The following is a 17,444-nucleotide window of genomic DNA, read 5'->3' as shown; positions in this document are numbered from 1 at the left end:
CTCTATGGAGAATCAGAATGCTCTCGGATTTAATCAGAAATATTTAAAATTGTGTTCAGAAAATGAACAAAGGACTTACGGGTTTGGAACGACATGATAATATGGGGGCAGTTGTGGCCTAATGGTTAGAGAACCGGACTAGTTACGAGAAGGTTGCTGGTTTGAGTCTCGGTGCTGGTATGAGTTGTAGGTGGAGGGAGTGAATGAACAGAGCCCTTGAACCCCCAGTTGCTCCTCGGGTGCTGGATCTATAGCTGCCCACTGCTTCGGGGGTGTGTTCATGATGTGTTCACTTCTCACTGCTGTGTGTGTGCACTCGGATGGGTTAAATGCAGAGCACCAATTCTGAGTATGGGTTACCATACCTGGCAAATGTCACGACTTTCACTTTCATTTTCACTTAATGTGTAATATATGGTGTATATATGACTTTTCATTTTAGGGTGAACTGACCCTGTGAAGTTTCTTTTGGGAACCCCATGCAAAGTTCTTATGGCTTCGCTATACGATGCCACATGACCTTAAAAAAAAAAAGTATATATATATATATATATATATATATATATATATATATATATATATATATATATATATATATATATATAAAAGACCATTATGTACAGTATATACATCTTGTCTCACAGAGCTCACTCCGCTGATTCTCTATCACTCTCCTGGGAGTGAAACTGGCAGTGCTCTGAAGGATCGGTCATATTCCCCTCCGGACAGTGTCCCTCCTGAGTGTACTCAAACTCAGTCTCTTCTCTCCAGGACATCGCCTCACTCTGGTAGCTCTCCAGATCTTCAGCATTAGCGTGACTGAGAGCTAAGCTCAGGATTTCTTTCTTCTCCTTGTAGAAGCGGAGTTCCCTGCCTGTTCGCCGGGCTTCTCCCAGCTCCTTCATAGCCAGCTGCAGCTCCTGGGAGAGCAAGCCGGAGGACTGCTGCTCCTTCTGTAACCAGTCCAGTGCCATATGGCTGCGTGTACGCTCATCCAGATGCTGCTGGGAGTAGTAGTGGATCACGTCCTTTAAAAGAGATATTTACAGTAAACAACAATTAGGAGACGTGACATAAAACTGACAGCAATGGACCTATTGACAGGGATTTGGGAACAGACTTTTTTTACTTGGGTCAAAAAGCAATACCCTACCCTCATAGTCTCAGTTCTTTTATTTAACCAGGTTAAAGAAGTCAAACTAATAACTACTCAGAAGACCTTAACAGCTGCACAGCAACACTCTGGAAGCCACCTACAACACCTACAGAATCAAGCTTTGTAAAGCACCACCCACATTTTGTTCAGAAAAGATAAGAAAAAAAGTTATTCTTACCTGACGGCTACATCTCATCTCCCGAAAAGCCTTCAGAGTGCCGTTCCAGTGCAAAAGTTGAAAAACTGTCATTATTTCCTTAAAAACACAAAAACAAAGCAGACCAAAAAGTTCATATTACACTAGTTTGTATTAGTGTGTGTAGTCAGAGTACATTTAAAATATAGCACATTTAAAACGAATAGTCAGTTTAAATGTATAGATGTATATTTGTATGTTTATTTATGTAAAATATGTTATTTTCATATTGACTTTTTATTGGATTTTTTTTATACTAAATTATTTACCAGACCTAGAAAATCTGCAGTATAAACAAATTGGTCAAGACATCAACACATGGTGTTATTTTTGAAATATGCTGATTATATTTAACACATAACAGTGTCTAAACAGATGCAGTACTGCTTTAGCATTTCTTCACTTCAGACTGACGTCATACGAGGCTTACTGCAGACTTACGTGTGAAACAGCGTACTTACAGAGTGTAAATTACCCCCCCCCCCCCATACACAGGAGAACATTCACAAATAGATTTTGCTCAGCATTCAATAACAAGAAAAAAAAAGTATCCTGCCACACATATAGTCTTTGATTTAAGCAAGAAAGCTGCTATTTGTTTTCATTTTTTAACAGATTGTGTAGCATGACTAAAGTTCGTACAGTTTAAACAGAAAAATCTGCATGGCAAATATCAGCCTAATTATGGGTTTAATGCAAAAACAGTAATATTGTGAAATATTATTTCAGTTTAGACTAACTGTTTTCCATTTTAATTTCGTTCAATTACAATGTAATGTATTCCTATGATAACAAAGCTCAGTCTACAGTGCCACATGATCCATATATATATATTCATCCTAATATGCAGATTCAGTTCTGAGCACAAAGTTTGGCTGGCACTTAGCAGGCCACCTTGGGGAATCAACTCAGCCTGGTAGAGCCAGGGGCATGTATGCATGGTGTCCAGGGGTGGCACGTAGCTCTCTCTCCCTCTCTCTCTCTATATATATATTTGGATGTATTTGCTAAATGTATTTTTATTTGCATACATAAAGTATACAAGTTAAGCAATATATACTATAAAAAAAACTGTTTAAATCATGATTTATATATGTGATGTTCTGTAAAGCTGCTTTGAAGCATGTATTGTGCATATCAAATTAACTTTACAAATTAAACTAAATCAGATTCAAAATAATGATTTGTTCACTAATCAGAAATGACTATGTATCTAATTGATGCTTCGTGTAGAGCAGAGCTGATATTAAGACTATCACTGAATTACATGTAAATTTCAGTCTGTTCTTTAGAAGCTATCAAAGCCATCACACAACTACTGAAGAGTAGTCAGTAGTCATGTAGACTGCTTGTATGTTGTTGTTGTTACTGCTTTTGTATCCTGTCTGTAGCTTCAATGGTCCAGTGCCTTTTCTTTGTCATTGCATGGAAAAGAGCAACTGGCACATCATTCAAAATATCTTCTTTTGTGTCATACAGAAAGTCATACAGATTTGAAAGCACATGAGGGTGAATAAATCATGATAGATTTATGGATCAACTAATACTTCAAGATTTCTCTTGGTCAACCAGCTTTGGCAAATGTCCCAGCTAGACCAGCACACAACCAGCGTAAACCAGTCTGGACCAGCGGGTGTTTTCATCAAGGTTACATAAAGGCTGTTTTTTCTAACCTGAAATTCCAGCATGGTTTTCCCAGTGTTCAGCTCCAGCATGAGACAGTACGCTCCTATACTGGTACCAGGGTCAGACGCATCTGCAATGTTACCCTGTGAACAGTGGGACACGATGACTTACAGACGTCTCATCACTCAACCCCAAGCAGACACAAATACAGAGGGAGGTCTGGGTTTCATTAGACACCCCTTTGCTTTGTTATTCAGTCAGAGAAACTTGTCTTTATTCTTGGAGGAGAAAAGGCCAAGACTGCAGAGGATAAATGACATGAGAGTGAAGGGAGACCACACATACTGTACACAGACACACACACTCCCAAAAATGTGAAAATCTTGGCAGCTACAATCAGATTTGGGGTGAGAGACTTTTTTCTTTGTAGAGGTTTTTTCTTTTTCTTTTTTTTTTTTTTTGGTACAAAGCCAATTTATCATTGGAATTGCTTCTTGGCTCTTCGATATGTGGCATGAGGTGGAGCATGTGGGATGGAGCCAGTGCTAAGACGTGGATCTATAACTACAGTGGGTGGCCTTCCGTACTTCCAAATTATACTGTTTCTATAGACTGGAAAGCTTTTAGAGCTGTATACACAAAAAGTAATCTACAACCGAGCAGGAACATATGTGAGATTTCTTGCTACTGTTAATAACATACTCACCCATCAAGGAGCCCTAAACATCATGTAGATCTCAGCAATTTGAACTGCAAACTTGATGATTTGTTGATAAGCAGCTTAATAGTAATGAGACTCACGCTGGTGGTGCTGACGGCTTCTTTCACGCTGCGTGATATGAACTCAGGAGTGATACGGCGGCAGGGCAACTCATTAAATGTGGAGTTCATCAGAGCGATACGAGCTGCGTCACGTCTGGCCTCTGCTTTACTGTAACAGTACTGTCAGAGAGAGAGAGGCTTTCAATTCATCATCATCACGAAATGTTGAAATCTGATAATGTGCACTGATTGGGCATTCTTTAGGATTTCTTTTATTCTTCATAACATAAACACTCTGATTGTGCTTCAGAGGAATAGTTCACCGCAAAATGATCTGGTCACAGTGGACAACAGGAGAGAGGGAAGGTGATCTGTGAATAATGACATGTGTTTCTCACAAAAAGCTACTGTATGACTTCAGAAAGGCTGGAATTATACCACTCGAGCTGTGTGGAGTCCACTTTTGTGATACTTTTACAGTGTTTTTATATTGCTTTCTGAAGGTTGAAAGCTTCACCCTTCTGAAAAAGAACGGTGCTTAATTCAGTTACACTTTATTTTAAGATGTCCTTGTTACAGTGTAATTATACATTTAAGCACTGAGTAATATTAATCAACGACATGCACTGATCATATGGTTAATTGTTTATATATTAATAATATAATGTAACAAGGACACCTTAAAATAAACTGTTACCCTTAATTATACTAAATGTACTATTTCACAGTTTTACTTTTTCAAAAAACTGTACTTGTAGACAATACAATATTGCTTGTATATAATATAATATTCATTTTGTCATGCCTTAAAAAAAGTATGCATATTTTGATGTTAACTAACTAACTGTATATAATACTATATAAATTTACGTACTTGAAAATAATTATAATTTTGTATTTTGTTACAAACTGTACTTGTAAAATTGTATATGTTCAAGACAAACTTTATCATTACAAATGTTTAATTTCAATTATATATAAAAACTAGGGCTGGTAATTTAACGCGTTAATTAGATTAATTAATTATGGAGAAAAATATGTTTCTGCCACCATTCTATGTCCATATAATTTTTCCATACTATGCAAGTCAAATCTGTTTTGTAGAAAACATTCTTTAGAATTTCTTCCCTTGTTTTAAGCAAGACCCTGACACTTCTCAGATGAAACCACACAAAGATGAGTCATAATGTCTAAACAGTCCATTTAGATATGTATGTGTGCCTGTATAGTTTTAATGGATTGATTTATTAATTCACGCAAACATAAAATAGAATAAAGTGAAAATTAGCTACCATGGACTTTCCAGAGACAAGGCTAGTCACCGTTGACCTTTCAGAGTGAAGTCAAGTAACTGGTGATCTTCAAGGACAGAGTCATGTCACCGGTGATCTTCAAGGACAGAGTCAAGTCACCGGTGATCTTCAAGAACTGAGTCAAGTCACCGGTGATCTTCAAGGACTGAGTCAAGTCACCAGGGATCTTCATGAACAAATGCAGGTCACCAATAATCTTCATGAGCAGAGTCAAGTCAGCACCGATCTTCTGGAATCCAGTAGAAACACCATAGGATTACCAGAGGTTCATCCTCCAGTTGGTCTGGCCACACGGATGTGGTGGTCTTCTGCTCCGCCCCGGGGTACTCTGGCATCGACCACAAGTATGTGGTGGTCTTCTGCTCTGCCCTGGGGGACTTCCGCCCTGACCACACGGTTGTGGTGCTCTTCTGCTCCGCCCCGGGGGACTCCGCCATCAACCATAAGGACGTGGTGGTCTTCTGCTCCACCCTGGGGGACTCCGGCCTCGACCACAAGGATGTGGTGGTCTTCTGCTCTGCCCTGGTGGGCATCACGTGATGTCCTTCATGGACTTATGTTTTTGTGTTTTTGTTTTCTTTTGTTTTTTTGTCTGTTTCCTTCTTTGGACCTGGCCCTCTGTCCCTCCCCCTGATCCTCCGCCGGTCCACCACCCTCCTGGACTCCTTGTTTTGTGTTACACTTCTCTTGTCTCTGTCTTCCCATTTTACCTGGTTGTTTTGTCTCTGTTTTTCCATTCTACCTGGTTCTCCTGTCTCTGTGTACTATGTTTTCTGGCCCTCCGTCCCTCCCCCTAGTCCTCCGCCGCTCCACCTCCCTCCTAGCTTCTTTATCTGTTGGTTTTCCCTTGGTTTCAGGTGGAGCATCTGGCAGCTGCTCCGTGGAGGAGGGGGTAATGTCACCCTGTCAGTCTCTGTTTTCCTGGGTGTCCACTAGTGAGCTCACTTCACCTTAGGCACTTCACCATAGGCACTATAATTCCTCTAGTCTGGTCCTGTCTTCACAGTAATTGCACTCCAGTTAATCGCACAGGTGCAGGAAATCTATTGTCATTAGTCTCCTTATAAATACCTGTCTTTCCCTGTTGTTTGTATGGAGTCCTTACCCTTCGTGTACCTATTTTCTCGTCTCCCGAGACTTACCCTTGCTACCTCGTCCTCTGATTCCCTGTCCGTTCCATCCGGTTCCCTCTTTTGTTTGGTTTGTCTCCTTGGACAGTTTGTTTTGAATTACCTTTTTGTTAAATAAACGTACCAGCAATTGGATCTCTCCCTCTCCTCGTGTTTTCCTGGTGCACAATCGTCACAATTATTAGTTATATTTAACCCAACCAAAAATGACAATTCTGTCATCATTTACTAACATGGTCCAAAAGAATATAAGTAATGCATTTTATCAAACAAAATATTTCTAGCTGAACCTACTTTTTGTAATCTATGTTTGATACTTTGCACAACGACTTTAAATTAGATTTTTAGAGTTATTTCTCCAAATCTTACGTGCTATTGATTAGATTAATTAATCACCACATCATGTAATTAATTCGATTTAAAAAATGAATCGCTTACCATCCCTAATAAAATCATGACATACAAGTTTCAGTAGAAATTACATTATAGTATATTTTAGTTTATCTTAAATACTTGTCAGTACACTGTAACCACACTGGAAGAAATTATGTAAAAACTATTTTTTCAAATAAACTCAAATAAATTGCTAGTAAATTTCACATTTGCAAATATCAAGTGACACATTGAGTTTTTTTGTACTCACAACTTACATTTTTGATGAACTACATATTCCAACAACAATATAAGTAATTATGAAATTATACATAAGATATACTTAAATGGATTTTTAAAACACTCCATATAGTTCAGTTAAAGGGACAATAAGTAACTTTTTAGGTATTTTATTATCTAAAATCAATATTTTTATTCATAAATATGCCCTCAATGGTGTACAAATACCTATGCCAATGTTTAAACTAATCCTCGTAAATGAAGAATTTATTATCTTTATATACATGGGACCGGTAGGTCGACGGAGGCTTCCATGTAGTTCCGCCATCTTGCAAAACTATAATAGCAGAGAGGGACAAAAAGTACTAAGCCAACGCGTTTCCACAACGCGTTTTCGGTCAGGGCCAGAAACGCAGGTGCAGAGCAGTGAGAGGCGCTTGAAACTGCACCGGCAAGTTTAAAAGTCTGGATTGCATTCTTATTATGGACCATACATATGCCGCGCCACAGGAGAAGAAAACATCGTCGCCAAAACAGTCAAAAATAGAACGTAAAAGGAAACGTGACCGTAGATTACAGAAAACAAGAGTTAATGTCGGGGAAGCTTTTTCTAGGTGGAGAGAGCTAATGCTTGATAAAGATTTCAAAAGAGACGCTGAAGTGGCCAGTTTTCTTCTCGACAGGTAAGTCAGTGTTACAATCTATATTACAATATTTTTTTTATATCTAACAATGCACATTATTCAGAAAATATAACGAATAAAGAAGACATAACTACTAATTACAATATTTCATGTTTTCCACAGTCAGTAATTCATACTGTAACATTCGTTTGTTTATGGTCATCTTGCAGTTTGTTTGAAATAACACACCTGTTCACCTGAAGGAAAACTCGACGAAGTGCTATTAGAAGACATCCCGTCAAAGCTTTTTGGTACATATCGCCTACCGTAGATGCAACGCGCATTTGAAAAAGCGAGGCGCTGGAGAGCAAAATTAGTTTGAATGCAAAATACAATTTCACCACTAGATGGGAGTAATTCCTACTTAGTGTCCCTTTAATATAAATATAAATTATCTAAACTATAATACAAGCAATTAAAGTAATAGTAGTAAAAAATACAGTTTTGTCATCATTTACTCGCCTTCAAGTTCTTCTATTTTTTTGGGTGAACTATCCCTTTAAGTAGTGAAAACATTGCATTCATGTTCATATTTACATATATTAAAGGCATATATTATATCCTTTTAAAGTATATTATATATTTAATAAATGTACTTCTTTTGCAGAAGGGCAGTCCCATTCATTGTCAATGTATGGAAAAGAGCACAGCCTCCATGATATCTCCTTGTCTTCCAAACAAGTATGAAAGATATACATCGCTGGAACATGAGAATGATTTTAGGGTGAACTAATCCTTTAAGTTCAACTAGTTCTCAAAAGCATGTCTTAAGCCCAAAGCCATACAATTTCTGCAAACCATATCACAAGATGTTTCAGATGATCTCTGTGGACTACAAACAAGATTTGAAAATAGCACCGGTGAGATTAGTTTCTGGATTTGTAATATTGCTGAAAACGCTTATCATGCAAAATAATAATCAGTCTATTACATTTACATGCAGTGCTGGAATGAAGATGAATATGTTTGGAGTTCAGAAAATAAAAAAATATTATGAAAGCAGTGTTTTGAGGATAGAAGTTGCAAAAAAAGTTCTGGGCTGTGTTTCACAAAAGCTTTGGAAGCCTAAGTAGATCATAGAGACCATTGGTGCCAGGGGTTTCTACAATCTATTTTGGCTAACAATGCTTTTGGGAACCATTGGTCTTTGATCTAAAATGAAACTCCTCTGAAACTGAGCTACTCTTTGAATTAAATAATCAGCATAAAATGTAAGAACATTTTCAATGTGCTTGATCACTAATCAAAGATTACACTCTATTCAGACAGTGCTGTCACTGGAGTAGTAATTCCCTGCTGTGCTGTAGTCTTTTCAAAGGGCAGCAGCTGAAATAGTCCTGAAATGTCCTCAAATAACAGTCATTTCAAATTGAAACCATGGTTACAGCATCCTTGGTTGAGAAAATGTTATATATATATATATATATATATATATATATAATAACACAATTTAAATTTTTTATGAACTACACATTTCAACAACAATATAAGTAATTATGAAATTATACATAACAAGACATTTTTAAAACACTCCATAGTTCAGTTAACATATATATAAATATATATATAGATGGCCTAATTGTAAGTGTGTGTGTATATATATATATATATATATATATGCGTGTGTGTGCATGTTATATATATATATATATATATATATATATATATATATATATATATATATATATATATATATATAAAATTAGCCTACAAAAACTCGTATGAGTTGCAATCCTTAAATGTTTTATATTTGGCATGTTTGTGTGCCGCTGTGCGTCCCTTTGTTTAATAAGCAGCGTGTACGCTCATTAGATAGCAAAGAAAAAGCATTGCGCCAGACTTTAGACCAGGTTTGAGTTGGTCTATGGCGCAGTCTTCAGCTCCTTAAAATAGCACAGCACCAGCAATGCGCCTGAACACACCTCTTTTTAAGACCAGCGCATCCATGGGCGCACAAATGGGCGGAAACACATTTGCGCTGCGCTTTGTGTCGCATAGCGCCGGGTGTATGATAGGGCCGCAAGTCTCTTCTGTGCAGAGATTCTAAACAAATTTTCTTCAATTTTGGTAAATTTTTAACAAAAACTTGCATGCTAGAAAAAAACAACAACAACAAAAAAAAAAAATTCAGTTATTACATAATAAGAGTACATTGAAAGCTTTGAAAAGAACTATACATCAATTACTGCATTTTTGCCCTTCAGATAGAAGAACAGCTTTTGAGGAACTAGGAGACGTGGGAACAAACTTAAACAAACAAAAGACCAAAAGGCTGGACCATCATCCGTGCCTAATAGCGCACTCCACTGCCCCCTCCTCCAGAGCGCCCCCTAGGATTCCTAGATTTCCCCAAGAATTTCTTTTTGGGGGGGTGGGGGGGCATATACCCGTGGCCGAGCCAGCTAAGGCTCCATCATGGCCCCCTGAGCCCCCTCATCCGCTATGGAGGCTTTTATTTTCTCCGCCCTGTTCCTATCCTGCACCAGCCTCCTGGTTTTGTGGTCCAGGGTCACTATGTGTGTGTGTGTGTGTGGATATATATATATATATATATATATATATATATATATATCCTTTCAAATGGACGATTGCGATGACATTGTTTTTTGCATTATAAATAATATGTCTATTTCAGATTGTCTAAACAAGGACTAACGTCATATTCTTCTCAGACAATAATAACAAAAACCCATGGTTCCTAGTTTTATTTTTTTTTTAAATAATTAATGCAGAGAAACAAAAATCAATTTCAGAATGGATCCAAAAATCCATTGTCATGTGCTTCATTCTGACAAGTGAATAAATAAACTTTTTTCGTCATTGATTTCATAGAACATTCCATTTGAACTGAAGGAAAATGCCACACACTGATTGGCAGCTGGCTGGAGTAATTTAGCAAATAAGAACCACCTGTTGACCTTCCTCGTTTCAACACAAGAGCCATTTTTATGGCTGAACTGAATGATGAGATGCTGTTCAAAAAGACACCAGACCTAATTTAGTAATAGAATAGGCTAGAATTTTACTGAAATGAAGAGATTAAAGTTCATTTTAAACATATCTTTTGCTTTGTAATAATAAAAAAATGCCTTAATTATAACACCAAATTTAGTCTTTATGTATATTTCCTTTATAGTAAATGCCAAATAAAAATGTAGTAGAAACTCATATGTAAATTAATTTCACTTACCTTAAAATTTCCGAAGCAGCTGCCACCTGGTAAGGTGACGTAGCATATGAAGGGAGGGCCGGGTGAGGGAATGGACTCATAGACTAGATTGTCTGTCTCCATCATCATGCCTTTCACTTGTTTCTGCTCCCAAAACTGATGAAGCATTCCCACAACATTCACTAGAAGTGACAAAAGAAGGAAAATATTTTAAAATGTGAGCATATTTTGATGTGCAAACTATGCACCGCTACAAGTGAGGAACTATGATTGCTATCACATATTTCTTGTCATCTTTTGTTTTCACTGAATGAGACAGTTTTGAGGTTCTTTTAAAGGGATAGTTCACCCAAAATTGGAAATCCATGTTGTTCCAAACTGTTTTTATTTTTATTTTCTGCAAAACTTTAAAAGAAGATATATTGAGAAATGTATATATATATATATATATTCGCTGATACAATGACAGTCAAAGGGTTTCCAATGTTGTTTGGACAACAACTTTCTTCAAAATGTGAGGAAAGGTCATACAGGTTTGGAACTATGCAAGGGTCAGTAAATGTGAGTTGACTATCCCTTTAAGATGTATTGTGATGATGTTGTGCATTTTATTAAAATCTTGTCTGTAAGTATTCAATCTTTTACCACACAGATCAATAATATGCTGCAGAGACTCAGTTGTTTATAATGTCTAAGAGTCAAAGTGGTTACAAAGGAGGTTTTTGACTGCTGTGTCAAACCCAGACAGTGTCACTGCCAGACCTTTGACATGAAAGTTACCATTTTATACTGCTCTATGTCTCTGATACACATACTCAACTGATACACTATAATCATTGCAAAGGGGGAAAAACTGCATATTTAAGTGCATGCATCATCAATATGCATTTACACTAAAATAAAAGATTTTTCATCTACTCAAAAAATATATTCTGCCTAAAAAATAGTATTTGGCTTGTCAGATACTTTTTTTCATGAGATTATAATTATATTACGCTCATGTCCTAAAGCTTGTGTATTTCCTTCTTCTGTGGAGCACATAGAATATATTTTGAAGAAGGTTTTAACTGTTTTTGCCCCTGCAATTAAAGTAAATGGGGTCCAAAACACCGGCGTCCACTTCCTTTATTGTTTGGGACATTTCATTTTTCTTAAAATAAATAATATCACAAGTTTGGAACAATGAGCGTGAACAAATGATGAAAGAATTGTGATGTAAGCTATCCCTTTAAGTGTATTTTAGTGATAGATTGACAGTGTCTTGTCCAACACCATATTTACTTACATTTACACATTTTGAAGACACTTTTACCCAAATTAACCTACATCACATTCAAGGTATACATTTCATCAGTTCATGCTATCAAAATCCTTGGGAATCAAACTCACAGCCTACTGTTTGAGCTACGGGAAAGCTTCCCTACACATTCTGTTCATAAGGTTACAAATCACAATTTTCCAGAAACTTTTTAAATCACTGTTATATAATACAATCATAGAGCGGCAGAGAAACTAATTTGATCATTTTATGTTCGCTCATTGTAATTTGACTCATTTACTTGGTCATTCCAGCTCATTTAGTAATTACGCTCTCATTTTTAACAAATACTGTCTACATCCAAGTCTATCTTTCCATTTATGCTAACATTCACTGCAACATCAGTGTGATGGCGTCTGGCGTCAGCACATGGAAACATTTTCCAAGCAAAACAAACAGGTGCCCATGGGCTCTGCGGGGTGGACAAGCGTCACACATCAGGGAGTTGTGGTGTGATTTCAGTGTTTCACACCCACAGTAAGTGCAATATTTGTGCAGTCTTCCTTTAACCCCTTACTAGTAACCCCCCTTTTTTGGCATGGAGACCGAAATTACATACCCAAAATAAAAAGGTTTCTGCTCATGATTCTTTCTGACTAGATACATAATCAACCTTTGTTCACAAAGCTGACACTTTAAAGTTTACTGTTCAGGAATCAGAATCACTCAGACTGTTATGATAATAGAGATATATAAGCTCAAACATAAAAACAAAAATAAAAATATTAAAAACATATGTTTTAAATGTATTTAAAAAAATGTTGATGTAGGAAATGAGTTTGAAAACACAGTGTAGCTAAGGCCACAAGTCTTCCAAGACTTCATAAAAAATTTCATAATCGAATCTGTAAAACTGTGAATTTTATGAAATATTTTCTAAGGCCATGTCATGTGTGTTTTTAGAGAAGGCTAATCAGATTGATTTATGGCCCTTGTCATCTCTGTAAGATCTCACATGTAAACACTGCTGTGCTCTTTGTGTATGTTTCACTGTTGAAAACTGCCCGAATCATGATTGTATTGTTCTCACCAAACGGTTCTTTCACACCTCCGCTAAGTATGACACATTATCCGCATTATTCTTTTATCATTATTCTTTTGTTTTTATTCCACCTTTATTAGCCTTGATTGTGGTTTTTCAGGCTTTACAAAGCAACAAAGCAGCGATCTCACTTCAGTCTCTCTTTGCATTTAGCCCTTATTTATCAAAAGTCTTACTATAAAAATACAACAAAACATTTTCTTACGACCTTACGTGAATTATTGAGACAAAAATGCATTATGAAGAAGAAAAGCACCTGCTATTAGTAGCATTGGTGCTAACGTTAGCATCAAGCTACATCTGACAATTTATGAAATTATTAGTACACTTTTACTCAAAACTCACTTTAAACCCCGATCGAGTGTTTATAATAACTTCCTTTAGCGATCAGGGGTGGAATTTGGTCGTTTACTGTTGTAAAAATATGTTATTTGTAGCCTTTTTCATCGCTGCACAAGTTAGCATTTCCGATGTACATTTTCGATTTTTTTTTTATAAAAACGCCCCAGATCTCAAGAAATTCTCATACCAAGCTTTACTATCGTAATCGCGGGTTTATTATTCGGATATTTTGTGTGTACAGAGGTGTTTCAGTGTTGTTTTGGCCAGATAACTACCAGGAAGTGTGCAGGAAGCATGTGACACGATGGGGCGGTGTCCAGATATGAAACTCTAAGATTGACGTTTGAAAGACCCAATCAGAGTCTGAGTCACACACCGCACGAGCTGTGACTACTGCACGCACACACAGATCGCTGGGAGAGGCTGTTTATCATTTGATCGTGTAAATCCGTGGAAAATGAATAGAAATGACGATTCTGTCTGAAGAAATATGAAGTAAACATCAGTAAATATATCCATATATCTCCGCAGATATGCATCTTTGGTCTGTAAATCCTTATTGACGCTGTTCAGTGAGTCTATGTGAACACAAATAAACCGCTCTTGATGTGACTGAATATGAGTGAGTTGTGAATTTCTATTCAAAATGTGGCATAATACGGATTTATTATTTTGCACTCCTGACATAAATCACTAAATATCTGTCACTGCAACAATGTTTTATCAAAATATTGGTCAAATATCGAAGCTTGAGTCTTTAAACTTTCCATTGATGCACAGTTTGTCCAGATGAAGTAAGACAGTGATGTTTAATGTGCTGTGAAAGTGAAACAATAATAAACTGGGGCCGTCAGCGATGTTTGCACGCAAAGGGGTTTTAATCAGCTCAGGCATATAAAATGCACCTCTTTCTAAAGGGGTCAGACTCAGCAATAATATTGAGAAGGGGAACCTAAGGTATATTTTTGTTAAAAGGCCATGTATGTGGGAACACAGACTTGTTTTTACAGTATGAAAATGTCCAACTTTTTGTTTGTTTGAAAGAGTCCGCTGCTGCGAGCATCACCCAGGCTATGTCTGTATGCTTCAAAACACAATACATGAGTGTTTCATTCCAGTCTGCTGGTACAGGTATATGAGCTGCCTTGTTTGTGAATAAGGTTTGTTTCAATCAAAAGGCAATCAATCAAAATAATTTCTCTGTATCCTTCACCCTGACTAGTTGATAAAAAAAAATTATATTATTAAATAATCATCCTTCCCTTTAGTGAGTGGAGGCCTCAGTCATAGATGGCATGTGTTCAACACAGAGTATGTCCTCAACATTTCTCATCTATAATTCACATCTGAATACTCTTCATTCCAGTGAATTCACACACAAACACACATGTGCACGTGCCTACTGGTTTTTACACTGTATAAACTGTATATTATATCCCCTTTACCCTTATACCCGACCCCAGAATACCACTGGCTTTTTTTAAATACAGAAAAAAAAAAAATATGTTAACACTAGTATATTAACTTCTATTCAGATGTTTGGAGATGGTAACAATGTTTTTGAAAGAAGTATCTTAAGCTTTATTTATTTGATCAAAAATGCCATAAAACAGTAATATTGTAAAATAATATTACAATATAAAACAACTGTTTTCTACTTTAATATATTTTATAATTTATTCCTTCAATAACAAAGCTGAATTTTCAGCATCAATTACTCCAGTCTTTGTTGTCACATGATTCTTCAGAAATCATAAAACAGTTGAAAGCATTTACGCTTAATATTATACTTAATAATGCAGAGATTGCGATACTTCAAGATTATTCGAATGGAATTAAAATTGAAAAAACAATATATTTTTTTTTTTATTAAACTGTTTTGCAACAACATAAATGGTGTTACTGTGTTTTTGTTGAAACAAGTTACATTTTTTGAATAAAATAGGTAGTGTATATTAGTATAAATAAATTCTAACAAAACGTAATAAAATCTATATATTTACTGAAAATCAGAGTACATTTTTAATTGGTTTATCTAAATTGTCAGGAGAGCAAAACTAAAACCTGTAACCTTCCACTCTTAAAGTATAACTATTTATCATGGATCTCTTGTTAACTTTAGGAACCCTTTACACCCCCACCACTCCCAACTTTTTAATGAAAAGTTGAATATGAAGCACAAAGATCACAATATGCACACTAAAATATGTTCGCTAGGTCTTACTCACAGTCTTTGAAGGCTCTGTCATCATCAGAATCTGGTAAAGACATGATCTCCAACTGCTAGTCCCACACGTCCTGCAGCAATCCTCCTTCTCCGTCTCCTGCTCTCACATGCTCTGGAGAAGTTCAAAACATCAGTTAAGCTCCAGAAAGGGTGAACATGAGGAGGTTCCCTATTAGCCTTCTCCTCTCTAGCGTCCAGAGCAGTCTGTGGAGCCCCGGGGGTTCTCTTCAGTGGCTGGCCCACCTTTTGTCAAGGGTTGAACTAATTAGCTGTGAGATGGGTTGTTGCGCTGCAATCCCTTATATTCACACACACACATACACACACCACATACACACTCTCACAGCCTGTTGCACACTCCCACTCGACTGAGTCGACTAAGCCCTGGCCCAGGAATGCTGCCCCCTTCTCCATTCATTCACAGCATGCCCCTGCCTTCCCTCACAACATGCTTTACATATGTAGTGCCCAACTCACTGAAGGAACATCCAAGATGGACAGCAGACAACTTCTGACTGTTTTACTATCCACTTAAATAGCTATTTAACTCAACAAGGTCCTGAAATTGGTGGAACAAAAACATTCAAATATAATCATAAATCATGTAGCATTCATTTGCAAAGAGACTCTGATATCCTTGTAACAAACAAAGAGCCCAAAATTAGTATGCACTGAAAACCACCATTTTTCTAAGATATAAAACAAATATGAAGGGATTGTAGGTTATACAAGAAAATACTATTTCAGCATTTCTACTTTTCATGTTTTTTTCCAAATTTCATGTTTAATAAATGAACGTTACATAAATTGCTTTTGTAATTATCTGTGAAATGTCCTAGAATTTTTTTTGTGAGAATTGCTTGAGTAAATCCTACACAATTTTTTTTTTTAAATGTTGCGTCCCATGCAGTAAAACGCTTCCTCGATCCTTTTTTAGTCCTACCACATCACAATTATTATGAATAGAAGTCACATATTTTAGCAGTGGTTTGAACAGAAGCAATGGTTTAAAGTTAAAAGTTATGGATTTGTTTTTTACATAGTACACACAGCTTTTCACAAGACATCAACTGATGGACTGGAGCCATTTAAATTACGTATGGATTATTATGATGTTTTTATCAGCAGTTTGGACTTTCATTCTGATGGCACCCATTCACTCCAGAAGATCATAATAAAGTGACACAATGCAAAATTTCTCCAAATCTTTTCTGATGAATAAACATACTTCATCTACATCCACAGGGTGAGTACATTTTCAGTATTGTTTCAGCAGATTTTCATTTTTTGGGGTGAAATATTCCCTTGAATTTCAAAAGTTTATTATAAAAATGTGAAGTTAGTCCTGAGAACAGCTCTTGTGTCATTTGTTTTTATTATATGCTACTTGGCTTGGTATTTTGTATCTAATGCAATGACATCCAGACATTTTTAGATGTGTCTTGAGAGATCAAATACTTTTTGAGGCCACCGTGAGTGATTAAATTCTATATATTATTAATAAAATGGCCAAGTCATATTAATTTGTCAGCTTTTTGTGGATTCTTTGTTAACCCCAATGCTAAGTTTTAGGGTTTTTTTAGACCATGATGTAATCTAATTAATGATACTGCTCAGACCGCACTGTGTAGTCATACTCTAGGAGAAAACATTTCAATTTAGCAGCTCTGAAGGCTTGAATGGATATTGTTCTGTGAACAAATCCAAGTAGCGGACAGGGTTCCTCTGAATGGCTTGTTCAGTCTGGTGAACTAAAAGCGTACTTTATTCCCTCTTCTCCACTTAGCATCCATAAACCTATTCTCAATGTTCGAAGCTCATTTCACTTTACATCATTGCCTAAACCACATTTTTCACAAGTCTGATGC

At 36.5% G+C, this 17,444-nt stretch overlaps 1 protein-coding gene across 1 annotated transcript; it reads right to left on the bottom strand.

Annotated features, from left to right (window-relative positions):
- Positions 1–616: 616 nt before the first annotated feature.
- On the bottom strand, positions 617–15,832 carry lix1 (limb and CNS expressed 1). Its single transcript, XM_026212245.1, has 6 exons — positions 15,578–15,832; positions 10,669–10,829; positions 3,780–3,920; positions 3,026–3,121; positions 1,335–1,412; positions 617–1,028 (listed from the first exon to the last, which is right to left on the bottom strand). The coding sequence occupies exons 1-6, from the start codon at positions 15,618–15,620 to the stop codon at positions 648–650; spliced, it is 900 nt and encodes a 299-aa protein (XP_026068030.1). The 5' UTR covers positions 15,621–15,832; the 3' UTR covers positions 617–647.
- Between the last annotated feature and the right edge of the window lie 1,612 nt (positions 15,833–17,444).

This window comes from Carassius auratus, chromosome 30 (assembly GCF_003368295.1).
Source record: "Carassius auratus strain Wakin chromosome 30, ASM336829v1, whole genome shotgun sequence".
Taxonomy (NCBI): domain Eukaryota; kingdom Metazoa; phylum Chordata; class Actinopteri; order Cypriniformes; family Cyprinidae; genus Carassius; species Carassius auratus.
Note: the sequence above shows the minus strand (reverse complement) of the source record. Positions and strands in the feature narration are given on the sequence as shown.

What these genes read in the sequence shown, in the direction of transcription:
- lix1 (XM_026212245.1), bottom strand. Translation starts at nt 15,620, where the DNA reads ATGTCTTTACCAGATTCTGATGATGACAGAGCCTTCAAAGACT. An exon ending in AAGCCGTCAGCACCACCAGC is followed by an intron (nt 3,122 to 3,779) that starts GTGAGTCTCATT and finishes CACTGTTCACAG; the next exon opens with GGTAACATTGCAGATGCGTC. An exon ending in AGATGAGATGTAGCCGTCAG is followed by an intron (nt 1,029 to 1,334) that starts GTAAGAATAACT and finishes TCTCTTTTAAAG; the next exon opens with GACGTGATCCACTACTACTC.